General features: G+C 42.9%; 1 protein-coding gene across 7 annotated transcripts in view; it reads left to right on the top strand.

Moving 5' to 3' along the window:
* The window catches only part of atp8a1 (ATPase phospholipid transporting 8A1), a 118,493-nt gene that overhangs the window by 52,256 nt on the left and 41,869 nt on the right, over positions 1-24,368 (top strand). For 5 of the 7 annotated variants that reach the window (XR_003981468.1, XM_030396702.1, XM_030396700.1 and 2 more), the window contains 10 exons: positions 900-944; positions 4,524-4,596; positions 9,147-9,252; positions 11,516-11,598; positions 12,633-12,682; positions 13,027-13,096; positions 14,400-14,484; positions 15,461-15,600; positions 18,023-18,161; positions 22,121-22,185. Coding sequence is in view for 6 of the 7 variants with exons in the window: in XM_030396702.1 (XP_030252562.1) it covers positions 900-944; positions 4,524-4,596; positions 9,147-9,252; positions 11,516-11,598; positions 12,633-12,682; positions 13,027-13,096; positions 14,400-14,484; positions 15,461-15,600; positions 18,023-18,161; positions 22,121-22,185 (856 nt within the window). In the remaining variant the exon portion in view is untranslated. The remainder of the gene's footprint in view (positions 1-899; positions 945-4,523; positions 4,597-9,146; positions 9,253-11,515; positions 11,599-12,632; positions 12,683-13,026; positions 13,097-14,399; positions 14,485-15,460; positions 15,601-18,022; positions 18,162-22,120; positions 22,186-24,368) is intronic. The other 2 variants (XM_030396704.1, XM_030396703.1) reach the window with 1 other exon arrangement.

Genomic DNA, 24,368 nt, shown 5'->3' with positions numbered 1-24,368 from the left:
CTGTTAATGCAGATGACCACAGTGCTGCTCACTGAAGGTACACAAGTGAACAGACTGAATCAAGCTGAGCTCAGATCAAATGGAGAGTCGTAAATGTTCATTGGAGCACGTCGCCTCTGTACAGTTAACAAAACCCTGCACTGCACTGAGTCAACTGAGAGGAGATATGTGCTGACCACATTTAGTTTCAAACGGTGTGGTTTTCATTGCTATATCCATTGGTGGCCATGAAAATGTACTCAGAATACAAACTGAAGATGTAGTTTAAAAGTTCCTGCTGTTGTCGATTGAGGAATGGGACAGGGCGACACCTTTCTGTGAAAAAATTATCACCAATCACAGTGTTGGTGTTGTTTCTGGAGCGTCGTCATTTATGTTGTACCAGGACCATCAATGAAGCTGACCAGTCATGTTTTGGAATGCCATAGCTCGGCAACTTTGGGGATTAAGACTGGAAAAATATGCACCTAAACCTAAATCATGTTTGCCTAAACCCAACCGAGATTTTTTGTTGCCCAAACATAGTCAAGTATTTCTGTTGCCTAAACCTAACCAAGTATTGTTGTTGCTTAGATCTAACCAAGTATGTTCGTTCCCTAAACCTAACTAAACATTAAAAGAAAATGAAAATAATCATCATCTAGTGCAACAACAAGAAGTGAACAGTCTAATAATATGCTTCAAACGGGTCGTATATGACCAGAGGGCCTGCTGTGATCATTACCTAACTCAACCTAACCCAACACCTCAGCTTCAGTCCTTCCCAGCATCTGACCTGTCATACTCTAACGCCTGCCAACTCATAAACAAACCATCTTGAAATCCAATCCCGGCGTCTGTGCATTGACGGAACATGTTAACAATAGACTTTGTCAACAAGATAATTTCTTTTCCAACAGTCACGTCCCTGAGGCTGAGGATGGTAGTTTTGCAGACGATGACTGGTAAGATGACTGGTGTGAAATGGTGGTCGTTTATTTTTGCTCCTCGCTTCTGTGATGTGTCAGTGCTGCCTTGCCTTGTGGAAATCGTGAACACAAAAAACCGCAATATACATGTTTGTTGTTTTGTATCGTTGTGCGTTCAGTACACTCGGGACGTGTTGTATGTGACTGTGGCTCTTGATTCATTGTGTATACCTGTTGATGTGAAATGATGGCCTTAAACAAATGTTCTTGTATCCGCTGCCAGTATTGTATTAGAAGTATCGCTGAATCCAAAGAGGTTACATGTTGTGGCTTCCTTATAGCACTCATTCAGCAGCTTTGATTAGCCGAGCCTTCCAGTGTGTACTGTTAGTTGAGTAGAGGCCGAAGCTGTGTAGCACCTTCTCCTTTTCCCCAGTTAGCATCAAACTAACTTTGGAGGAAGTAGCTACACTCTCACTTATTCTCTCTCCGTCACTCTCTCTCTCACACACTCACACACACACACACACACACACACAGTCCCACTTCTGAGATCCATCTGCTACAGTGTTGAGATCTGCAGTAACAGCATGGGCGTGTCTCATCCATTTTGCATGGGGGATTGGGGCCTGTTTGTTAATGCCTATTATGCCAAAATGTTAAATCTCGCTGCTGTAAAGGAAGTTGCCAGCTTCCATGAGAGCATGTTTTGTATTCGCATTTAAAACAACTGAGCTAGAGGCTTTATTTATACACAAAATAGATTAGAGATCCAGTGACGAGGGAACAGTTAATGTGCGTTTTGTTGTTTGATGATTGATATAAAAACAATAACTCAAAACGAGTATTAAATCAGACTTAATCATCTGGTTCTCTTTTAAATGAACGTTGATTTAGGTTCAACCACGGTTGTAGGACCCATATTTTGCTTATTTTGATGTTCATAATTCTATTTAGGGTCACAACTAGAATTAATTTACATGTTTTAATGCTCATCAAACACATCAGTTTCTCATGACCGCTGTCTGAGATGCTCTGTTCTAGCTCCTGTCTCTGTAAGGCCCATGCATCTGCAGCAGCACCGATCACTGTATCTCTGGTCGGCTCTGTATTGTTTTCAGCTTCCAGTTAGCTTCACTTCCTCGGGACTAAGGCGTTTGAGGCTCATCAGGAGCAGTGGACGGGAGGTGCTTTTTACATGCACAGGAAACCTTTATAACACACTGAAGCAAAGGAAAAAACACCAAAGCGTAACCGGTCTCCTTCAAAGTTTAATGCCATCTTTCTGCCGGCCAGCTATAAATGTGTTATATCCTCCTCTGAACCGTCGGGCGCAGAGCAGCATCGTGTGACACAGGTTTGATCTGGAACCAATCCCCCGGCTATTGACCGTGAACAGCCAGCGCCCTTGTTCCCATAGTGGCAGGACCTCTGTGTGCTGGCAGATAATCAATAACTGACCGTCGTCCAGTCCACACCCCGGCCTCGTGCCTCAGAAATTTCATCAAGGCAATTGACGTAGCGAGCAAAGCTTAGGGCTTCCTTCCCTTTGTGAAGGGAGAGAAACATTAATAATGACTCCATAGATTTTCTGTTGCATTTTCAGTCTTCTGTGGACTTTTTTCTTATGAAATGTAGCTTTACACATAGTAATATGTTGCATGGATGTAACATACTATAGTCAGAATAAGGCAACATATTTTATAGTATGTGATGCAAAACATCAAGTACTATAGTTGAAACGTCTGCCTTCTTTAATGCGTTCACCGTATGTATGTGGGATGTTTACAAATGCAGACTTTGTTTCTCCCTGACATAATTTTAATAAAGCCTCTAATTGTGATAAATTTCCCGAACCTCCAGTGTGTCTACGTAGGTGTAACACACCATCGACTCCAGCCCTGTTGTTTAATTACATCGCTGTGTTTTTCCTGTATTTCTTCCTTCCCCAACATCTATTCGTTGGTGGTGGATGGAAGTATTACTCCTCGGCTGGCTCTCAGGGATCCGACCAATGTGTCCTGCGGGGTTGGAAAAGACTTATGGTTGCTAATGGCAGCCTCTGTAACATTTCTATCAACCCCCAGTGCCATGAACAAAGCTGCTGTCTGCCTGATCTATAGGACTCTGTTTATCACAGAATCATGAATCGATTCCTGCCGGACAGCCAGTGAGCGACTGGTGGCTTCGTACAGACTCGCTGCCTCAAGCTTCTGCAAATCCTCTCTTTATATCAACGAGAAGGTCGTCTCCGCAGTCCAAATTATTATTCTTTTGCTTTATTCCTAATGGACCTCGCGATATTGAATTATCCTGCATCTTGCCAGTAACAAAATTCATTTCTGGTGCGAGTATGAGAGACTAATTGTGTTTCCAGTAATTTATGAGCGTTGGCTTTGATTAGTCTATGAGTAATGTGGTCTTTATAGCTGCCAGAAAATCTGCCTGCCTGCTGTGTCCCTGTAAGCAGTTCCTCTTGCATTGTTTAATTTCTAAAGCACAGGGGGAACGCCATTTATTATTTACAGAAAATGACTGAAGTGAATATAATATATGAAGGCGAAAAATGAATAAATGAATGAGTGTGTTTTCTGTGTGCATTATGAAATAATAATGCCCCGTTTCAGAACATTGTTTTCTCAAAGGATGAGCTGCTTCTGCCACTATGGACAGAATCCCAAACAGTCACACTGTACGTCACATTACTGAAGCCCAGGGGAGCTGCATTTGCATTCTGTCTGCACTGCAGTTCCTACTTTTCTCAACAAATGTCGATACTGCGTTGGCACGTACCGTAGCACTGGCCGTTTCAGTCTGAGACCTGTGTTGTGGTGCCTCGCTCAGTCCACATGAGTTTAATCTAGAGCTGAAATGACTGCTCAATTAGTTGCTTAACAGAGGATTTATTGGAAACTATTTTCTAGCATTTTCCAAGCAAAAATGCAAAATATTTACAGCCTTATTCTGGCCTCTCAAGTGTGAGAATGTAATGCGTTTTGGATGAAATGTGATAGTAAACTAAATAAGTTTGGGGAATGCATCACATATGGCTGAGAAAATGATCAGCAAACTAATTCACATTGATTATAATTTAAAATCGCAACCCTAGTTTTAATATTGCAGCCCGACTGTCCTGCCAAGCAGTGTAAAACATACAAACCCTTGAGGCTAACGTTAGCCGGCATACTTCTGTCGATGCAAGCTTGAAATCTCACCTCCAGTTCTCGCTGAAAAAATAGAAAACCTTTTTTAATTTGCGTCTGTCCCCTCACCCAGACTCGTTTAACCTCCTGCTTCCTTTTTTTTTCTCACTGCAACGCTTCACTACAGCAAGTTGATGCACCATGCCGATCTCCATTTTGTTTACATCTGCTTCCCCATGAGATCATTAGAAAGGGATCACGTTGAATCTCATAGTTTGCTTACTGTCGCTGGAAAGTTGAACTTTCAAACCCTTGTTGTTGTCAGAATGCTCTGATCCTGATTAATCATTTGTTGTTTACCGGTCTAGCCAACTGTGACGACCACATTTATCTTGCTCTACTGCTACACAATAGTGCTATCATGTATTCCAGTGAGCTCCGTTGTTTTGACTTCTCCGTCTCTTCTTTCCAGGCACAGCACACAGTCGTCAGAGGAGGCAGGATTTAATGACCCGAGCTTACTGGAAAACCTCCAGAGTAATCACGTAAGTAACGCCAAGGTTCCCCTACCGTCCGCCTGCACTGACGGCTGCTGTTTAGGACGAAATTGAGAGGGATTTGGACTCTTAATTGTGTGTGGTTGTATAATGTCACTCTTGCCATTTAAAGTGGACCTCGGTGACATCGCGGACTTGTGTTGGCGTGTGTGTTGTGACTGAAAACTGGTGAAACGGATTTGATGTTTCATGGCGTGCATTATCGTGTTTGGAGCGAAACGGCGTATTTTGACAGATAAACTGACTTCATTCTCCTTCGTATCAGTTTGATTTAAAATCCTGCTGAAGGGTGGATTACTGTTTCTTTACAGGACACTGTAAACACAGGCCGGCAAGCAACCTAATTAGCTCATTCTGACAGGAAGAGGACATGTTTATTTGCTTATCCACGGTGGGGAACTGTACCGCTGTGGATAGTTACATTCGTGTGAACTTATGAATATGAATATTAAAAAATAACATATTTTATCTAATATTTGCCTTCGTCTCAAGACGTGCACTCGGTCATGCAGTTTGTTGGTGTCACAGGACTGTTGAGGGAGCAGTAAAGGCCACCTGCGATAATGAAATGGGTGAAAACTGTGATTGATTGGCTGTTTGAGTCGCTCAGCTGCAGAACAGTGTGGGGGAGGCAGGATGTCACATCTGATTAGTACAGTAGCACCGCCCAAGGAAAGTAGTAATCCCACTGTGATGTTTGCTTTGTTGTGACAGCAGAACCTCTGCACACATCGAGTTTATCTAGGATCTGCTTTACACTCATATTGATAGCCCCGCACCCACTGCTAATTATAGCGCACAACCAACTGCTGTTTAGAAACCACAGTCTCACTGATTGTCTGGTAATGATTCTGCTTATGATGAATCTGTTGTGTTGTAGTCGTACTAATGCTTTGTTGATGCTGGATGTCTTCATGTTGAAGCACATCTGTGAGTCATAACGTCCTCCTAATGTGCTTTTTTTTTTTTTCTCAAGATACTTTCTATTAGAGTCATGCTAATGTTGATGCTGCTATGTATTTCGAAAAGTTATTTTTGGCATTTAATCCAGGTTTACTCTAATGGCACTGTCATTAAAGGATGAGGTCACCCAAAAATGAAAATACAGTCATTATCTACTCGCCCTCACGCAGATGGAACGTCAAACAACATTTGTTTTGCAGCGTTCTCTTAAACAACTGCAATGGATGGGAACTTGGTTTAAAACATAAAACACCTGTGAGAGATGTGAGTCCCCACAAACCCTGAGATCCCAAATTCTTGATTCCCGTCTTTGTGCTAAGCTAGGCTAACTGGCTGTGGTATATTGCACAGGACTTGACGTTGGTTTTGATCTTCTCCTAACTCTGAGCTCTGAAACACATATATATCACATCTACAAGAGAAAAGTTGAGCTTGTTATCATTATCTCAGTTCAAACACTATTAATAACCCCAGACCTCTCACTCGTCTGACACGTAGCGAGACGATACATTCCATTAACACCTTGTGTTCTCACAGTTCAAACACTTTGTCCTTATGGCCACCAGGATGCGTCTTACTTAAACATTACTAATCCTGATCATTAACAACACTTTTGCGGGACTGCAGGCTATTTGTAGGAGTGGTGTTGATACAGTGCAGAAGGGGGATGGCAGACTGGAGGAGAGGGGAATTAACGGTGCTGACAAAAATAAACATCCCCTCTGGTGCTTTTCATGTTCTCTTGAGTCACTGGACATGTTCTCCGCCCGCAGACTCTCAGCAGCCTTTCGTGGGTGTTTGTTCGCTCGCTGGCTCGTCTGGGCTCTCTGCTTCATTTTCTTTTGACCCTTAAACTTTCTCCACACTGGCCACGTCTGAAGTGATCAGTGTCCGTCACACAGATTACCCAGGAGTCAGTGGGGGTGATGGCTGGCAGCACGGTATTAGCTGTCACATCTAATTGTGCCACACGCACTCTGCCTAGGTTACTACCACTCTGGGCAGCAAATACATATTTGTACTTCTACTCATGTGGGGACCCTCATTGGCACAATGCGTCATTTGGTCCATGACACTAGCCTTTAGGGAATAATTGTTTTGTTCCAAGAGATAAATTAGGCGATTGATACCACACTACACTTTTAAACCTTGTTATTAACTCAACAAGTTGGAGTTCTATGGGTGGTTACGGGCTGGACTGTTTTTTTGGCTCACCGTAGTGACTCCCTGGGGTCCTGTTGACACCGTTAGGTTGACAGTCAAACCACAGAGACCCAAAAATGTGAAATGTATGCCTACCCTTATCCTGTACTGTTGCCTTAATGATATATTGGAGGTCTATTGAATGGAATTTAGCAGAATGCAATTAAGATAATACCCCTTGCCACACCCTCCCTTATGTTGGCTGCCAAAATGTGAAAGACTTTCTCTAGAGTCGGTGTTTTGTTTGTCCCCTCTGGGCTGCTGTAGAGACATAGTGGACTCTGTGGAAGAAGATCTGCTCTCTCTGTAAATGTAAAAGACTCAATTTAAGGGAAACAAAAACACAACAATGCTTAGTTTCAGGTGATTATACAACCCCGAATCCAGAGGAATTGGGACACTGTAACATGTAACTACAAACAGAATGAATGTGGAAAAAAACTGTGTGTACTGACAGCAGTTTTAAAAAGGTTTCCCAAGGAAACATAAGTAATTATGTTATGTACACTGGATATTAAACTCTGATCTTAACCCTAAATCTGAGTTCTAACCTTCAAGCAGCCACTTGAAGAGGTGAGGAGCTGCCAAATGTAATGACTTGTAATAATTTCATACAACTGAACTGGTTCCTCACAAATATAGGGATAAAGGACACAAACAAACACAAACACAGACACACACACACACACACACACACACACACACACACACACACACACACACAGTCCCGTATGTCCTTCAGAGGATACCTGTCAACCCAGAGCAGATTAGCATGCTGCTAGGAGGCAGAGGGGCCTCTCACAACCACCTGGACTGTAATAGACTCCGAGTTTTTTCATTTACAAGAGGCCCTTTGATGTGCCCTCCCCCCTCCATTCATTTGCTCCTTTGTTCCCTGTTAGAGATCTCTCATCAGGGTTGCCAGGGCCGACAGAAAGAGCAAATTTGATAAAATGGTGTGTGTGTGTGTGTGCGTGTGTGTGTTTACACAGCTTTTTGTTCGCGAAGGGAAAGAAAAGCAGATGTTTTTGAGTAATAAGCTCACAACAAAGCACGGCATGGCACATATTTGTTACATCTGCTGTACGTGTCACAGCAGGTTTTTATTATCACCATCGGCCCGTAATGTTGAATTCATCATGTGGCATTATTCTGCTATTGATCAGACTTTTAACAACCAGTAGCCGCCTGAATCATGTTTGCTGTGTGATTCAGGCTGCTGCAGTCCTGCATATCTCTGCTTCACTGACCAGGAGCTGGTGGTCCTGCAGCCTTGGACAGGAGCCTCAGCAGATGCCGGTCTGAGTGACCCCCCTGGCTTGTTACTCATACGTTTTCCCTAATTAATTTAAAATGCCCTCAGTATGTAGGCTAGGCCTTTTTTCATTAACTGAAGCAAGTATATATTACATGCACATGCATGAGTAAATGCCTGTCTGCAGATGGTGAGGTCTGTGGGATCCTACTGGCTTGTTACCAGCAGTCATTATTCTGGCCAGAACCTGACTGGAGCCACATACTGTAGCCACATACTGGAGCCACATGTGTTTCAGACACCTGGCCGTGGCTTCGAACAACAATATGTTGTGTTAATAGCTTTTCAGACTGATTCTGGAGACTCCGGAATCTGGAGAAATGTTTCTCTCTACCAGTTTTAGGGCTATACGGTAATAATCTTTATGTCTTTAAAGGAATCTCCACGGTAACAGAAGAGCGAAGAAATACTCAGGTGTCATTTGTTTTGCTGTTTCCTCCTTCCTGCTGATATAAAATATTGATTTGTGGTGCACAGTTAGACACTGACATTTTCCAAAAGGTTATCAGTAGGGATGCAAACCACACCAATATGCTCTGTGTGCCTCCCCCTCGCCTGATGGAAACACTAATGAGACACTGCATGTGTAGCAACAGCTAGCTGTAGATTTTAAGCGTTTGCGGTTTTGGTTTCCTGGATTGGATGTGGTAGTTTGTAAAGCAAGTCAAATAGTCTAACAACATCCTGAACCCTGAATGTCCCTGGAGTTAGTAGTCCTGATGTAGCACACTTCATGTATCTGGTGCCAGAAAAAGCTTTAAATAAATGCTACAACTTACCTTTCACCTAAATATACAGGACATACATGTATGACAAGAAGTTGTCTGTAAACACGACAGCCCCCTCAACATGTTATGGCCGTTATGGTTGTGTGTATTATCTGTCTTACACATTTACATCATCTGTGAGTCATGCAGGTCTATCAGAGTCTGTCACAGTGCTCTTTCTCTCTCTACAGTATCACAGAGGTCTGTCGGGTTGTTTTGCTCCTGTTTTGTTGTGACATGTTTTTACTGAAGAGCTTTTAGAGTCAAAGTGCCCTTTCCTCTTCTTGTAGCCTACAGCTGCTGTCATCCAGGAGTTCATGACCATGATGGCCATCTGTCACACTGCAGTCCCCGAGCGCACGGATGGAAATATCACCTACCAGGCTGCATCTCCAGGTAGATCACACCTCCATCGACACAGCTAGTGGATATACTGTACAGTGTGCTGCTCTGTTATCTCCCCAGTGTACGATGTGTGTGTGTGTACACATTATGATCTGGGAGAGTTGTTATTGCCCAGGCACCGTCTTGTTTCCAGGGACTGAAAAGAGGAACATAAAGAGCTGAACAACATCAGGATGGCCAACAGTTCATCCTTATGAGTCTTCAGCTATAGATTAAAGAGGAGACACACAATGCGGTAGTTGGTTGTTAGCTAGTTACTGTGGCTTCTTGTTCTTCTGTTTTATGGCTGATGGCCACCTGCTCTGTCGGTGCTTGTAGGATAGGAATGGAAGTTATTTAAGAGGCGCTGGAATATTTGCATGATATTATCATATGTTTATTATTAACAGGATCGATGTTTCCTTTTTGAAATGTCACAGTTATTGTCGGTGTTTGTAAATTGTGACACCACTACATTGTACAGCTCAGTACAGCTGAAGTGAAGTGAAGTGAGTCATTTAACCGGAGGGAACTATTTTACCAATAAAACACACAATCAACAACATTAAGATGAATGTTAACTGTGAGTTCCTTCTGGCCGCAGTAATAGTCCAGTGAACATCTGATATCGTGACAGCTTTAGTTCCAAGTAAAAAATATCTTTAATTTTGCAGGCCTTCAAATGTTAACCCCCTCATCACACAACAGACTGCAGCTATAAAAGTAGAAAAACATTCAGCTATTCCAACACTCATTTCCTTCAGCTGACTGAAGTATCATCACTGCAGAAACTGTTACCTGTGTTGCCTGTAGATGGCGCTCACCTGCATGTTTATCTGCAGTTCCGAGCTGCTGCGGCTATTTTCTTACCTGATGCTGGTGAGCTGAACCAGTCTGCAGGTCCGGACACTGCAAACCTTAAACTGCTGCTGCTGCAGCTCTGCACTATACCAGCTGGACCTGGTTCCAGGTGCTTTGCGTCAATGTTGCCGTGTCCTTGATTTTTTTTTTGTTTTTCTGTTGAGATATTAAATTTTCCATCTAGTGTCCTCTGTGTCTTCAGCAAATGGAACATATCACCACAGCCTCCAGGTAGCAGTATTTCATAAAGGCATTTATTTAATAATCAGAGCAGGAGAGAGAGCCAGGAATCATATTAGAAAATAAAGTATCCTGTTTGCAGAGCGCGTGCTGTGTGTCACTTCTCTTTTTCTTTGAAGCCTCACTTTGATCCCTCGGTCTCTCACTCGCGGCGGCGACGCGACACCTTCCAGTCAATAAAACGGGCCTTTTAAATGTGATTCTTTTTTAACTCCACAAAATCACGTCCGTGAGAGGAGCTGAAATCAACTGCTGAGACTCTGAAATGTTTTGCCTTTGTGTTTTACATGAATGGCTGCAGTCTGCATGTTGGCTTCACCACTCAGAGACAGCGGTTGCCCCTAGCAGCCGCTTGTAAATGTCCTGAAAATAAAGGACCATCCTAATGAACTATGAAAATGTCACAATGCTTAAAGGCACAAATATGTGATCCAAATGTAAACAAAAGTGGCAGCTCTCATCGGAGGACATAGATGATAGAGAGTCTGAAGCTTCTGTTATTGATTGCCAAATTGATCGACAGGGCTTTCAGTGTATGGACACCAGACTGCAACCAAATGAGAGGTGTTAATGTTTCCTGATGCTTCTGACTGCATCAGTGATGTTAGTAAGCACAGAAGTAAAACAGACCTTTGTTCTGTTCAGCATATTACAAACTATAAATGCTTTTCCCATCTCTCACTGTGGTGAAAATGGCTTTTGGGGCTTTAAATGAACAACTATTGATTGGCTAAAAGGGTTCTGTAATAATTGTACAAAGCAGTGCTGCTGCTGCTGCTGCTGCTGCTTTTTCATCTGATGAGTTTTTTGCCTGATTGCTTAGAACAATCATGGTCTTATGGAGCTTTGGGGTTTAAAGTAGAGCAGGGATTGGCTGCAAAGAGAAGGGTGGTTAAGTGAACTGTAAAAAACAAGCAGAGAGCTTTTTCTCGCCCTGCAGCATCCTCACGCAAGCTGTAGCATCAGCCGTACCTGATCCGCAGCTCTCAGTCACTGCTCTCATTGTGAAAAATGTGTCGAGATGAACTAGTTTCATAAGCGCGGCTCTTTTCGTAAAATGTCAGGTTCACATCGGGTTATCTTCAGACAGCGCTGTATCTGCCAGCAGCCCGTGCACTTGTACTGTCGTCTGTGTTTTTATCTGTAACATTTTGTGTTTCTTTGTGCTTTCAAGATGAAGGAGCTCTGGTGAGAGCAGCGCGGAACCTCGGCTTTGTGTTCTCTGGCAGAACCCCAGACACCGTCATTATGGAAATGGTAAGAGGGACAAGACGAGTTTAATGAAAGGCATGCCCGCTACTGTACTGATGGATGGATCCACTAAATCTTTAATACGAGGATCCTGATGGTCCGGTGAGACCTGAAACAAGAAAAAAATGACTGACAATCTATGAGACTGTGCTCACACTGATGAATATGTGATACGAAAGACAAAGGTATCAGCTCAATCCAAGTAGTGAAATGTGATTTACTCACAACACTCTTTATGCTAAGATAAGCTAGCATCTTTATAATTACTCTACATACGGGAAAATGGTAATCTTGTCATCTCACTCTTTGCTGGAAAGTGAATTTTCCTACTCGGTCGATTCATTCCCTTTGCCAAACTGCACATCCCGGTTATTTTCTTCGTGAAGCCGTATTGTCTGTATCCTCTGTAGAATATCTCCAGGCAGTACGTTGGCCAATTAATTCACTGTTTTTTATTTTTGCACAGATGTTCCGAAACAGACCTTGAGCTAAATCTAACATACATAATTCAAGAGAACTCTTTTGTATTCACTTGGGCCACGGTAATGGAAAATGACGAACATCCCATTCTCTGTGATTATACCCTGAGCTGAAGCAGCGTGTGTCCTCTCCAAAGCTCAGGTCAACCCATCCTGTTGTCCTCTTAATTGGCTAACCTGATGATTGCGCCCGAAGTAGCACAGGCAGAAAGGCCAGAACTATTTAAAAAAAAAAAAGAGATTTCTTCTGCCAAGAACATCTTGTCTGCGAGACACTTGTCCGATATCTTAACCTTTATTAGGCCTAAAGCCCTCAGCATCTCTTTAATCACTCTGTCTTGTACCTAGCAGTCTCTACAATTAAGGAAGTTAATTTAATTTTACCTTGTTATTCTCCCTCCATCAGCTCAGTGCAGGCAACTGATAAACACATTTAAAGTGCAATTAAGGCTGATTTGAGGAGGGTGGCAGGGTTGACTTGTGCTACTTAGGATAAGTTGTGCAGAAGATGACTCAGGTTGAGATGCGTGTGTGTTAACGCCTGTTTCTCTTTGGATTTAGCTCGGAACGGAGGAGAAGTACGAACTACTTCATGTGCTGGAATTCACGAGGTACGTTAATCATCATGTGTACAACTGCTATATGTTTTAATATGTTGCACGTACAAGCCATAGGTGTACATATACATTTTGTATTTCCTGGATGAATCTCTAAAGAACTGTATGAAAATTAAGTTCATCATCTTCCTGTCGGCCTCGTGATTTGTACTAATTGATTGTGTGACCTGGGTGTGATATCTTGTCCCCCACCTCTTTGATTTCTAATTTCAGCGGACGTATTGCAGCTCAAACAGCACTCGATAATTTGCTGTAACACCTCGCAGTGTGATTCTCTCACCTTTTTCCTCTTCTCATCCCACCTTCGTCTCCCTCTCTTGTCTTTTTCTCTCTCGCAGCGCGAGGAAGAGGATGTCAGTCATCATGCGCACCCCATCTGGGAAGATCCGCCTCTACTGCAAGGGAGCGGTGAGTGTCTGTCTCTCTCCATGGCAACGCATGACAGCCCATCACCATTGTTGCCACACGCTCACGCACACACACACACACACACACACACACGCACAAGCACCGAAAGCTCTTCTCCCCTCATTGCCTCTCGCTCTTGTCAGGACATTTTTACAACCAGCAGCATAAAGCGATATCACGATTTTTTACATATGTGTATCTCTGCAAAACAAACGTGTTTCACATGATCGTGATCAGGCACCAACACCGGCCAGATTCACTTCAGCTGCAGACATATGTATGGTGATATTTAAATTTGTCGACAAGTCCTAGCATTTCACAATATTAATATATACATTGTATTGCATATAGCCAAAAAATATTACTTTAAGGCCATATTGCCCAGCTTTTACACACACCTGGATCTCGACGGACGCAACATTCAAACAGGGCTCCAGACTAACTTTCTATACTGATTTCATTGGTGCTCCTTACCTTTTAATTGAGCTGTACCCAATGATATATACTCGTTTGATTTCTGTACACATTATGTAAATGATCAACCAATGGAAATGCTCTCTCGCTCTTGACAGATTTGTAGGCGCATGTGCAGCCAAACTAGTCGTACCCTGGAGCCCTGCGCAAGAAAATGATATTTTTGGTGCGATTGAAACATTAGGCAACATGTTGTGTATATATTCTGCTATGAGCAGCCGGTAAACTGGAGGAGTTATGAAGGGATTGCAATGTGCATATTTGGCCTTGTCAGTCTTATCTAAGCATGAGGTTAGCAACAATGTAACACAGTGAAGTTTATCATTTATTACCGGTTTTGTATTCACTTGTTCTCGTTGTGTAAGTAGGTTTTAAGACAAGCATACCTAGCAAATGTATAATTTACCTACATTTCTCTGAGCAGGTTTAGTGCTTATGTTTTATTTTCCTTGTTAAGTTTTATTTTAGTTTGACACAATGATTATTTTGTGATAGTATCAATAAGGACATTCGCTACATGCACTGCAAAAGTTCCAGTTTGCAGCTTGTTGTTTTTCTGCCACTAAAACACATTACTCCAAGTATGATTTATTCATTACAAGATCAAGATACGTGTCATGTATTAGTTCATTCTCCTGTAACTGTGTTGAAGTGAATGATTAATTTCAGCACAAAAAGCTTGAGGGCCGTTTGGCAAATCTGAATCCGCTCTGAGTGCAACATAAAGGGCCCGATCCAACCTGAGAACACCCATTTGCCCAGTGGTCCAGGATGTTCCTTTCTGCCTTCTCCGGGTGTCGATAACCAATGAGTGTTTGTTACCCTTCAGGACACGGTGATCTATGACCGTCTGGCAGACAGCTCGAGGTACAAAGAGATCACGTTGAAGCACCTGGAACAGTTTGCGACTGAAGGTGAGTGGACAGACATCGCCCCCTGTCTGCCGCACGGAAAACATCTTTTAGGGATGCTTCTAATGTATGTTTCTTTATGGTCATCAACATCACCTGGTCATCAGTTGCAGTATGAGAAGTAATTGTCTTATTTATTTTAGAAGTCATCCATATATTGTAACGAACAGTAAATCCTAATATGAGTACGCTGAGGTATATTAAAGGCAGTGCAGCTGAAAAAAAAACTGCATCTTCTTTCTGCTCTGTGTTCACACTGCCCCCTTGTGAGACACCAGCAAAATGATGTCATTGGGAATATTTGATGCAGGCTAAATATAGCATCCAGGACAGATTGTGAAGATCATAATTTTGAGAGGCCTGAATAAAATATAACTTCCTTTATATTTCTGACAAGAAGAATTAACTATTAATAACTACATATTTGATCTTTCTCAAATGTTATAAGCGCTGAACACAGAAACTGTAATGAGTTGCGATTTAGATAGTGTGACTTTCTACATTTTTATTTTCACATGAACTACAAACACAATTCCTGATACAGTGGATGGTATGTTTATGTTAATTAGATACATTTTTAAGCAGTGTTGCCATGTAATCTGCTGAGATGACAAGGCGTATCTAGAGCAAGGGCATAGACGGGGGGATTTGCTGCATTAGCATCAGGTAGCCTGTCACGAGAACTACGACTCTTAGGCGTCATATGTTTGCCGGAAATAATTGCGAGAAACTACATTTTTGTCATCTCAAGACCATTTTATGAAACTGATGATAAAAATAACTTCTTATGACGTAATTATCAGTATGACAGTCCTCACATCAGCTGAGTAATTATGTCATTTTATATGGAGAGGATTAATATTCAGTCATCAAGTTAATCGACCAAATCAAAAAACAAAACAAACAAACAGAGTGAGTGAGTGTGGGTAGACGGCTAATTGCCCTCTGTTGTTTCTGACCTGCTGTTTTCCTCTTCCAGGCCTGCGTACCCTGTGCTTTGCGGTGGCAGACGTCAGCGAGTCGTCCTATCAGCACTGGCTGGAGATCCAGAACCGAGCCTCCACCGCCCTCCAGAACAGAGCCCTTAAACTGGAGGAGAGCTATGAGCTGATTGAGAAGGTGAAATGTGTTTGTGTGGTGTCAGTTCCTGATGCCATGACTGCCTGTTATGTTCCCTGAACATTTGCCCGGGCGTCCTGCCATCGCACTTTGTGAAATGCTCTAGCTTGGCAAGTAAGAGGCAATTTCTCTTTATCTGGTTACCTGCTGCATTTATATAATACACAAGGTTTCATACAAATCATTTGTGATAGACTTCAGCGTGTAGGCACTGAAAAATCAGACTGGGCACAAACTCAAGGCCCCCGAGTGTAACTAATGGGACCGCGCAATCGCACCTGGAAATATATAAAAAGCTCCATATTGTGTGTTTGTATGAAGGAGATTCGAGGTTTCACCAGCAGGTAGAATTGGTTTCCTGTGAGGTGGGTCTGTGTGGAAGCGCTAGTCAAACACAGGAAGCCACAGTCGTAAATCAGCCACTTGGCATGTTCCTCACGGCTGCTCCTGGCTGCCCAAAACAAATGGAGGCAATCAATCATGAAATAAACATAAAAGCTTTCAGAAAGGAAAATGTAATGTGCATTGCTTAATGGGCAGAGCGTGGCACTGATTCTGCCAAGGTTTGGGGTTCATTGCTCCTCAGGGCCACCCATACTTGGAAATGCACACAGTGACGCCACATGGGGGCACAATGGAGTCGCAGTGAAATTCCAGCATTGTGTGAAAACGTCTGAAATGACTCTTTCACACCCTCTTTCAAACAAAAGGCTCAAGTGTGATTAACTAGTGTTTAAAAAAGGTGACAAACTTTACATAATTCAGGCTCGACAGGATTTACTTGATAATTAACTTTACAATTTAACTTCATTCCTTTGTTATTGCGTTCTGTCTTTGGAAGCTGTATTTATGTATTTATGTGCGGTGTTTTTAAAGTACCCAAAAGTCATAAAGATATCATTCTAAAATACTCCATTACTTTGGTAAAAGTAAAGGTCGCCCGTGTAGTTAGAACTGATTTAAATGTACTTAAGTATCACAAGTAAAAGTATGTATGTAGGTGTTGTATACTATTAGCTGACTGTCAAATCCTAAGCCCCGCCCCCTTGGTTACAGTTGCTAGGTCGGACAAGCTTGATATTAAAAAACATGACGACGTTGGTATTCAGCGTTTATCTTATGCTGACTGGTTTTTGTATCTATTTGAAAGTGCGCCGCTGCGGCTCTGATGCAGCGTGTAATCTGCAAAGTAAGTGTGTGGAGGTAGAAAATATAAACACTCAGGTTACATACAAATACCTTGAAATTGTACCTAAGTATAATATTCTTTGATATTTAATGCTGCAGTTGATTATGATTCTAAACAACTGGTACTTTGCTGTGCTTTAGAAAACAGTGAATCACTACAACCGTATTGCCCAAATCTTCTTTCAACAAAGTGACTATAACTCCCACGTTACTCAGTTCTACAGTACGTTCACATAAAGTAAACTGTTGTGGTCTTTCGAGGTAATGTTTCTCATCAACTTTGCTGATTAGTTTAAGCCTAAATTGATTCTTTCTGGACGACATGTACTTAAGCTCAGCCAACTACCAGTAACTGGATAAATATTCCAGGAAGACAATCAGAAGGAAACGTCAGTCTTTTACGCTGCAGCCTCGGTTTATAAACTTAATTTATTACAAATTATAAGTAGAGTAGGAAAGAACTGACTCCCCTCAACAGTGGATGAATTCAGAGGAGCAGCAGCTGATCCATCAGTGCGACATGGACACTTAGATTAGTCCACCAGCTTTTAGCTAGTGGCTAGTGTTATGGTCCCACCCTGTCTTAGGGGCTGAATTATGATCCAAGTGGCTCTTGTATCATAATCCAAGAGAACAACAACAGGATCAATAGAACAATCACATCAAAAAGGCAAATGAGGACCAGGGAGATATAGCCATGGTTTTCTTCCCCAGGCACAGTTTTCAGTGCTGTGTTGTTCCAAATGATTAGAGAGGACAGAGCTATAGATGTATAAGCAGCAGGGCTCAGGAGAGCTTCCTCTGCCTTTCCTCTGCTGCTGGGCCCCGTCTCCCCCGCTACCCCTGGGTCTCGTCAAATCTCTGGCCCTGTTGTGGCCCCATATGAGCCCGCAACCAGCCCCAAAGAACCACCGAGCTTCCTGGGAAAAACACCAACAGTATTTTGTGGCCGTGCTTGTGTGTGAGAGGTCTTGTCTGCAGATGTACGCCCGTGCACACACACACGCACACACAGACGTAGTAACGTATCCAATACCCCTAAAGCCCATTGTGGTTTTTCTGGGTGATAAACAAGGGCAGCTGATGAGAGGAAAAACGCGAGTGAATGAGTGACACAATCCCGGCTCACATGTTTCTCTGACACATGACATTTTAAAGGCCTTCCTCTGTTTTGATCACCACTTACTGACCTTTTTTTTTTTTTTTTTGTCTTTTCCCCTGTTTTCGGGTGCAGAACCTGCAGCTGCTGGGGGCTACAGCCATAGAGGACAAGCTCCAGGATAAGGTGCCTGAGACCATTGAGACTCTGATGAAGGCGGACATCAAGATCTGGATCCTGACGGGGGACAAACAGGAAACGGCCATCAATATTGGTGAGAATCAGGAGTTCAGTGTCTTGCTGACCTGGAGGCTTGAATCTGCGTCCTCCAATTTAAGTGCAGTCTCGCTGCGCACTTTGCCTCTGTGTTTCCCCAGCGAAGCTTGATACGAGCATAATGCTGATACCAGTTTACAAAAGCAGCTGGAGTCGTGGTAATGGGGACCAACAGATGGATGTGATAAGATCATACAGTGGATGTGGATTAATACAATCTACAGGATTTAAAGGGGAAATCCAGAGACTTAGTGTTGCACTCCCATAAAATTTGGAGACTCACAAGATATCCTGACAGCAATTATTAAGTCATGTTTTCATGCTTTGGAGAGACAGAAGACATAAGTAAGTCAAGTTTGTTTTATGTATCACAGAAAAGGTTTTTAACAAGTAAAATGAATTAAAACCATTTAAAACGGCAAAAAAAAGGAAAAAGACATGAAACAGAAGCAATAGCAGATCATAAAACACAGACAGTTAAAGGCAATATGCAGCACCAGGCGAGACAAAGGCCAAGTCAGAAAAAAATAAAGCCGCCTTAAAAAGCCACTACAAACTCCTGCCATCACCCAGTTTTGTTCTGACAGTAGCAAAATTAAACACTGCGACTCTGACTAGCGACCTCCAGACGGAGGGTTTTCTTTGCAAGTATGAATATGAAATAGCTGTTGCGTTCATAATGGTCTCAGAAACCTGGCATTAATATTTGTGCATCAGGATCATTATCCCTGCCTGTGCACTTGGCCTCAAACCAAATGGAAAGTCACCGGTGAACCTGATGTGTTGTGATAAATTGTTCGCCAGCTTTTTACAGGTACCGCAGTCAGTCCTGTGGTCATTATTCACCCAGCAAGACAAACTATTGACAAGCTGAATGCTTCTCTGTCACACATGTCGAGCAAAAGCATCGGTCGCAGAATGCCGCATGATGTACGAGCACACTTCACTGACGTGAAATAAATAACACACAAATGTACACAAGCAGGCAGCTCTCATGTATCTGGCTCCCCTGGAGGTTTTAGCCTTGCAGATGTTATCAGAAAGGTGAATGACAAACGCTGGTCCGCCAGTTTCAGCTCAGCTTTCTTAATTGGCTGCGTTCCTACAGCTCTTAGATGCGGCTTAATACTACAAACGGACCGACCCTGAACGCAACCAAGGTTTAAACAGTCCAGAAAAACAGATATGAAAAGTACCTCCGTTTGTGGCTGTACCTACCACTGAGGCGTGCCTGAATCAGCCCTTTGTGCCCGCCGTGCCCAGATGTGAGGGAGCTCCGCAAGAGCACACGCTCGCTGGAAGTATTTTTACAGGTCCGCCGCTTGACTAGGTCGCTCTGTAAAATCTCCGCTCAATATTGACTTTGTTTTTACTATTTTCCTCACTGAAAGACGATCCCCATTGCCAGGGTTAATGGTACACCCTTTGCCACATTGGACTGGTGAATTTTGCACCATCACATTCAGATTTTTTCAAGGTGGCCTGAACCACCCAAATGCCTCTCTTGGCACAGATCACTGGGTTTAAATTCAGTTGAGTTTCTCTTTTCTCACATATTTATGACATTGAAGCATATATGATCCATTTGATCCGAAGCTGAAAAGACTGCTGTTTCAATTTATCCCTAATCCAGAACTATCATGACTAATATACAGTAACTACTCTGACACCGTGTGTCTGGCTGCCTGAGGAAAGAGCAGTGTTTGCTCTGGGACACGCTCCCAGTGCGGCGGGGTGTTTGTTGAGGGGAGTTTAAATGCTCATGATGCTTTGGCAGGTCAGAGCCAGAAATCAGCTCGTTGAAGATATCACAGATGAGAGCCACATAAACAATCCTGTGTTCATTTTGGCCAGAAGGTACATTTCCTCCTTCAACAAAGAGACAGTGAACACAACCCTTTGTTAAACCTGCACAAAATGAGGAAAAACTACAATGTACAAAGACTTTATTTAATATTGCGATGATATGACTTGCGATAAATAAATATTGAAATACCCATATTAGCTCTTCAGTCAGCCATCATGCCAACTAACCTAGCAGTCGCCACCAAATTGACAGACATTTTTAAGTGTAGGGGTATCTGATCGCAAGCTGGGACTTCATCTGCAAGTCTTGCCACCCAGCAGCCATGTGGGCAACACCCCTGGATAGTTATTTCATGCAAAAAAGACCAGGCTTCTATCTGAATGAATGCAGAAAGGATTAAAACTGCATGTATTAAATCACCAGTCAAGTCTGATAAAAACAAAACGCTTCAAAAGTTTGGCGTCTTTGCCCCAAATTCGGCTTAAAATCCTTTTTTCCCCACTGTTAGCTACTTCTTCTCCTACATGCGTAAGGTTTTATGACACCAGCTTTTTCTCCAGACACCAAATTGGTTCATCTCTTGGGAATCTCAACTGTTGACGCAGCAACGTGATTGGCTAGATATGTGTCCTGGTTCCACAGGTCATCAAGCAGACGATTGGCTTTTGGGGGGGGGAAGGAACAGGATATGTGTCAAATAACCACAGTTTCTGGTGGTGAATGCACCGTTTGCAAAAATAAAATTGATATGTTAGCACGTTTCAGGCCGTCGTTTGCGTTACACGTGAATAGTCACGGTCGTGACGAAGATGAAAACGTATCCCGTGTCTGCCTACACTAATATGAACCTCTGTCATGCCGACCTTCACACCTAATTCGTCAGTCTTTTGTTTCAGGTTCCCATTCTTTCTACCTCCCATAATCTTTGTGGTATGTGGTATCCACATTGAATACCCTCTGTAGTTAAGATTCTATCTTAACAGTAATTGTTGCTCTGTTTGCAACATTTGAGATTACTGCGACTTGAGTGTCCCCGTTACACATTCCTCAACTCCGGTGGGAGCCGTGTTTAGTTCCGCCTGAGATGGAGAAAGGCCAGGAATCCGACGTTCTCTGGCGAAATAAAAAAGGGCAGTTTGGCCGCAGTCAAATGAGCTGAAGGTAAACACATTAAGCGGAAGGGCTGTGGTAGGAATCGACAAGGGGGGGAAGGGGGGAGAGACGCTGTGTTGAGATGGGGAGACATTTTCCTCACATTGGCAAATTTTTGGACGTTTGCACCTTTGCACTTAAGAAAACAATCTGGCAGTCCCAGACCCCGACCCTGTTTGGTTTTCACTCTGGAGGTGAAACCCTCTCATTTCCTCATGCACACCTCGTGCTCTGTGTGTACCGTGTGTGTGTGTGTGCGCGCTATTGTGTTCGACTGTGTGTTTTGTGCACAGAAAATACCACCCATGCATTTATGAAAACACGGGCTTCGTGGTAACCCCCTTAAAGAAACTAGAATCTCTTTCCAGACAGAAGCAAAGTGTCGAAGCCCACAAACATTCGTGCGGTCATGCCACAGATGGCAGCCTTTTCATTCAGCCTCGGCTTTTAAACTGAAGGCCTCACTGTCGGTTCCTGAAACATTTCTGTTTTCCCCGACCGGAGGCTCCGTCCACCACCTCGCCGGTGACCCTGAGCATCTGTCCCAGCCAAGAGCTGAGGGGAACGCTCCCCCGAGAGTCATGTTGGGTAACTCAGAGTTGTAACTGCCTATTAAAACAGGAAACTGACAAACCCTTGTAAACCAAACTCATTAGTCATGTCCCGAGACACTGGCTCTGAGCTGTAACATTTTAATTGGCGTCCTTTAAACTGTATTGCTGCATACTGTAGTGTCCTTCATCTGTTTGATTTTGTTATTTTATGTTTTGTCTATTTAATCTCTGTGTGTTTGAGCCTAAGGCTGATGAGTTGTCAAGCTGAATGAGGTTATTAAAGCGAAGCTCAAGTTGATGCAGTAGTTAAGTGGTGATTCATTTTATTTGAAATGTTCCCTGCCTATCTACACGCTTACTTTCAGTCTTTTCGATCCTGATACATTTTCTCTAATCTGTGCTAATTGCTCTAATTCCATCTTCTGTTGTTCTGTCTTCATGTAGGACATTCCTGCAAACTGCTGACCAAGAACATGGGCATGCTCGTAATCAATGAAGACACTCTGGATGTGAGTATTTAGCTTTCTGCTCTCCCACAAATTTCCTTTCACGCATAAACAAAAACCTCACAGAAGAACAAAAATCTCGCTCTGTTGTTGTTTTTAATCTTGTGTCATGTTTGCCATCATCCACTATATCCACTTTTCTGTGCGCTCAAGTTGAAACAGTTACTAAGACATTTATTTAAATTCTTTCACTGATCTCGAGGGTGAAAATATGACATCATGAGGACGTCCCCTCCGTATAATAATCCCCCTAATCTCATCACCTAATTCCTGTGAAAGAAATCCGTCTCTAAACTCAAAGGATGAATCCACAGAGAGCCTTCCACACATAAAAAAACAGCCGCCACACATCCTGAATCTGCCGTTAACATCTTAAAGACACCCAGCAGAGAAGTGTGTTGACCCCACGGCAGGAGAGCCTTGTCTGTTGTTTCTGAGATTCAAAAGGGCAAGTTGCTGCACTTCCAGCAGGAGAAGGCTAAGCAGAGGAGCCACAGATGGAGGTGAAACCTGACTGGGTTTTAAGAAGGGGGGGACTGGTGTGAAAAAGCAGATGAAGGTGGGGATAACAGCAGGGGGGGGTGTTTTGAGGGGCGATGACGGACGGCCTTCACTCTGTCAGGCGGTCGTTGAGCGTGATAAATGAAGCCGAGGTAGAAACTTTGGGTCGGTGCATTCATAAAGCACACGGAGCGGCGCTTTGAAATGTCAGCTCCGATTCTCCTGTGGTTGAGCAGATGCTTACATAAGGCAGTTTGTTAAAACGCGAAGGGAGAGACCTCTCCACCAAGACCGAGGAGGCCCAGTGAACAGAGGGCCTGGCAGCAGGGCGGGTAACTCCGAGTGCTCTTGTGCTGCGAAAGAGAGTAATTGGAGCATGTCTTCCCTCTTTGCTTTGTTTAGAAATGGTTATCAAAGGGAGGACAAAGTTGTAGACATCCTCTGTACTAAATCTTACTTGGACTGAAATTCCCAAAGTGAAACTTGGTCTCTGAGGAAGGATTAGGTCATTTTGGACAGCTTTGTCCTCCAGTCAGCATGCTTAATCATTTGGAGAGCTTACAGCATTAATTGAGCGTCAGTAAATTCATCTTTAGGAAGTGCAGTCACAGAAAGTTGGGAAATTGTTGTATTAATTGTATAAATTGATTAGTCGATCAAAAGTTTGATATATTAGTTGCAAACTATTTTATAATCCGTTACATGTTTTCAAAGCAAACACGTCAGAAGTTAAATGAAAGGAATTGCTGCTTTTCTCTGTCGTGTATGAGAGTGAGTGAAAAGTCTTCGGGTTTTGGACTGTTGGTTTGACAAAAGAAATGATTTGAAGACGTCACTTTAGGGTTCTGGGAAGTTGGGATGAAGGTTTTTCACTATTTTCACTACTCTTTTTATAGACTAAACAAGTCAAATCAGTTTCATTTATCTAGTTCAAAGCCTCACATCACATCGCCTCAGTGGGCTTCATAATCCGTACAGTGTACATCTGTGCTAAATGATTCATTCATTCATCCTGAAAATAATGGGCGGATTAATCAACAATGAAAATAATCGTTATTTGCAGCCCCAGTGGAAAATTGCATTGGAAAACTGTAATTGCTTTCAGAGAAAGGTATCTCAGAAAAACACACGTCCACACTCTTCTCACTAAGGTGGAGGTTCCCCTCTTTGAGTGTCTCTTAGTCAAAGACAGATGATGACACTATGTCCATACAAATGTCCAGATTCCACATCATGAGTGTCACGTCCTGTTAGCTATATCACTCAAGGGCCTATATCAACAATGGAGCTCAGTCTTTATGGGAAGCTCTTGTGGATTTTTTTTCTGAATGGACGCCACATACACATTCCAAAACCAAACACTAGCTGGTCACATAGGCTAAACTGCTCATTACAGCCATAACAAAGAGGCTTTAGGAGGAGACACGTAGCATTAGTGCTAAAATTCCGCAGTGGAAATTAGGGGGGAAATGGCCGTTGTACTCGAGGAAATGGTAAACTTTGCTTATCACACCGTGTGATGAATAGATTGTGTGCCCCAAACATCTCTCATACAGATGGTATACAGGCTTCTACAGAGCACACACTGTACGGACACACACACGCACTCACTCTGAGATGTCGTTAACTGAGATGGAGAGGCTTTCTTTTTTGGCTCTGTGGTGGAATATAGATATCACAGATGC

The sequence above is a fragment of the Sparus aurata genome, chromosome 18 (assembly GCF_900880675.1).
Source record: "Sparus aurata chromosome 18, fSpaAur1.1, whole genome shotgun sequence".
Classification (NCBI taxonomy): Eukaryota; Metazoa; Chordata; class Actinopteri; order Spariformes; family Sparidae; genus Sparus; species Sparus aurata.
Note: the sequence above shows the minus strand (reverse complement) of the source record. Positions and strands in the feature narration are given on the sequence as shown.